Source organism: Nothoprocta perdicaria, unplaced genomic scaffold (genome assembly GCF_003342845.1).
Source record: "Nothoprocta perdicaria isolate Ctin4 unplaced genomic scaffold, notPer1 scaffold_66, whole genome shotgun sequence".
NCBI classification, from domain to species: domain Eukaryota; kingdom Metazoa; phylum Chordata; class Aves; order Tinamiformes; family Tinamidae; genus Nothoprocta; species Nothoprocta perdicaria.
Genome location: NW_020455932.1, coordinates 314,230 through 317,348, shown reverse-complemented (window position 1 = coordinate 317,348; position 3,119 = coordinate 314,230). Strand labels below are relative to the sequence as shown.

The following is a 3,119-nucleotide window of genomic DNA, read 5'->3' as shown; positions in this document are numbered from 1 at the left end:
TTACACTCTCTGTCTCCTGCCCGCGGAGGGAGCTAACTGGAACAAATACTCCATGGGAATACTTCAGTATTTTCCTCGCGCGTGCGCTCTTTATTTATTATTTTTTTCTTTTTTTCTTTTTTTTTTTTTATTTCCGGATTGTGAGTACAGCTGTAGATTCAGTGAGCTGGTTCAATTATAATAAAATATACAGTATATATTGTAAATGACTCCGCCGGGCCTGGAGCAGATGATTCCTGGGGGGTGGCATGGGGGGGGCTCTCCGCATCCAGCCCTTCCCACACTCCATGTGTCCATCCCATGGCTCCGGCACCGGCCGCCTCCCCCATCCCCGCAGGGCTCCCCACGGGCTCCCAGCAGGATCCAGCCCTTCCCGATTCTTTTATCCCTTTTTCCACCTTCCTTCCCCCCCCACCAACTCCCTGCGGTTTCCATGGCAACACTCCGGCTCTCCCAGCGGATCCCCGGCCCCAAACAAAGGGGGCGGCCAGCTGCGGCCGCGGGGGTGGGTGGGTGACACCGGCCCTGCACCCCCTCCCAGGGCGCCTCCTCACCCCGTCCCTTGGGTTCGTGGCTCCCTGCGCTGAGTGCGCCAGGTCTCGGCTGCAGCCGGTGCCCCGGTGTGAGCCAGGACCGGCGGCCGCCACAACGCACTGGGTGCCCCCGAGAACAGCACCCCCCCCGTGCAGTGCGTTTAGGAAGGCTCCATCCTGCCGGGAAGGCTCCGGCCGCTCCAGAAGCTTCTGGCGGCGACTGGCGCGGCACGGAACCCGCCGGCCCCAGCCTCGCCGCGCGCGGAGGGCGGGAGGCCGGGAGCGGCTCCAGGCGCCATCCGTCACCGCCGACACGCGCGCGGCTGCCGTCCCGGCCGGGCGGCGCTGGCTCCCGGCCGCCTCTCGGCCCTTCCCGGGCCCTGCTGCAATTTCCATTAATAGCCAGCTGAGCCGCCGGCTAAAAATAACCGCCCGGCCTCTTCATAAGGGCCCTGCGCCGCCCCGGCGGCACTCGCCGCCCGTCGGCCGCCCGCAGCGCGCGACATGGCCGAGCGCCGCGTGCCCTTCACCTTCCTGCGCAGCCCCAGCTGGGACCCCTTCCGGGACTGGTACCACGGCAGCCGCCTCTTCGACCAGTCCTTCGGGATGCCGCACATCCCCGAGGACTGGTACAAGTGGCCGAGCAGCAGCGCCTGGCCGGGCTACTACCGGCTGCTGCCCGGCGAGAGCGCCCTGCTGCCGGCGGCGGGGCCGGCGCTGGGCCGCGCGCTCACGCGCCAGCTCAGCAGCGGCGTCTCCGAGATCCGCCACACGGCCGACAGCTGGAAGGTCACCCTGGACGTCAACCACTTCGCCCCCGAGGAGCTCGTGGTCAAGACCAAGGACAACATTGTGGAGATAACCGGTGGGTCCTGTGTTCCCAGGGTGGGAAGGGAGAGCGGAGGCCGGCGGTGGTTTTGGTGCCGTGGTGAGACCCGCCGTGCATGGGAGGCTGAGGGGGGACGTGGCTGCTGCTCCGGCAGCGCCCCGGGGCGCTGGGCGAAGGCTGCGCTCCCAACCCGACCTGATGTGCCGTGTGTCTCCAGCCCCGCAGGGCCGGGCGCCCCATGGCGGCGGTGGGCACCCATGGGCATCGCGGCCGAGCCGGTGACGCTGACAAAGAGCAGCCCCGCGCGCCCGGCTGGCCAGCGCCGCGGCTGGGGAGGAGCCCGCGCTCCTGTGACCCCCCGGCAGCGCCGGCGCCTGGGGCTGGGCACAGAGCCCCACCTGGGGTCTCGCTCGGGGTCCCGCTCGGGGCTTTGGGGGCTGCAGTCCCTGCGGCTGGGCTGGGTCCCCGCTGGCAGCAGCCAGCGCCTTGGCTTGGGAACGGTCCCGGAGGAGGCCGGGCCTGGCCCTGATTCCCGCTGCGGATGCGGGGAGGGGAGGAAACGCTGCCCTCCCTCCGCTCTGCTGCTCCGGCCGCCTCCCAGGCAGGGAACCTGGCGGCCTGTCCCCGTCCCCGGCACTGCCCCGGCTCTGCAGGGCACAGGGGAGCCCCGTGACGTCCTCCCCGCACCCCATCCCACACTCCGAACACCGCGGTGTCCGAGCGGTGCCGGGGCCGGACCCCCCTGGAGCGCCCGGAGAGCCACCTCCAACCGCGCGGCGTCTCCTTTTCCTTTAGGGAAGCACGAGGAGAAGCAGGATGAACACGGCTTCATCTCCAGGTGCTTCACCCGCAAATACACGTAAGTGCCCGAGCGAGTCCCAGCCCTTCGGGGACCTCTGCGGTCTCCTCCGGTGTCCGTGTCAGGGCACGGGATGAGGCTCGGGCTGACCCCGGTCCCGCGCAGCCTCCCGCCCGGGGTGGAGGCCACGGCCGTGCGCTCGTCGCTCTCGCCCGACGGCATGCTCACCGTGGAGGCGCCCCTGCCCAAGCCGGCCATCCAGGCGGCCGAAATCACCATCCCCGTCACCATCGAGAGCCAAGGCAAGAAGGCGGAGGAGCCGGCCAAGAAGTAGCCGGCCCTGAGGAGGAGGAGGAGGGAGAGAAACTGCCGCCGTCGCCACCGTCCTGCTCGGGACAGCTCCTCACGCCGCCCCCGCTTTGATCCCTGTTTTTATTCCTTGTTTTGTACTCACCCCATCACTGAGTGTCTTGAATAAATGGGAAGGGAAATGTAGGAAAGAATCAGAATAAACTGATGTGAACCAACTCGTGTCCTGTGTCCCTGGGTGGCAGGCGGGGTCAGCGCCGCGGTGGCACCGGGCCGGCATGCGCGGGCTCCCTATCCATTGGGGCTGATTGGCCCTGATGGGACATGGGACCGTCCTGCCCGCGCTCACACTGTGCCCATCCTCTGATATGCCAGGTCTCCGGTGTCCTGGGTCTCCAACATCTCTGGCCTTCACATCCCTGGTCTCCAACATTCTGGGTCTCTGACCTCTCAGGTCCCAATATCCCACAGCTCCAATGTGCTGGGTCTCCAATATCCCAGATCCCCAATGTCCCAGATCCCCAATACTGCAAACCTCAACATCCCCGGTGCCAATATCAAAGATCTCCAGTCCTTGGTCTCTGAAATTCCAGGTCTTACCACCCCTCATGTCCATCACCCTGGCTCTCCAGCATCCCATGTCCTGAGT

General features: G+C 66.8%; 1 protein-coding gene across 1 annotated transcript; it reads left to right on the top strand.

The window, feature by feature from the left end:
- The first annotated feature begins 1,035 nt into the window (after positions 1 to 1,035).
- HSPB1 (heat shock protein family B (small) member 1) lies at positions 1,036 to 2,511 on the top strand. Its single transcript, XM_026050202.1, has 3 exons — positions 1,036 to 1,398; positions 2,158 to 2,221; positions 2,327 to 2,511. The coding sequence occupies exons 1-3, from the start codon at positions 1,038 to 1,040 to the stop codon at positions 2,493 to 2,495; spliced, it is 594 nt and encodes a 197-aa protein (XP_025905987.1). The 5' UTR covers positions 1,036 to 1,037; the 3' UTR covers positions 2,496 to 2,511.
- Positions 2,512 to 3,119: the final 608 nt, after the last annotated feature.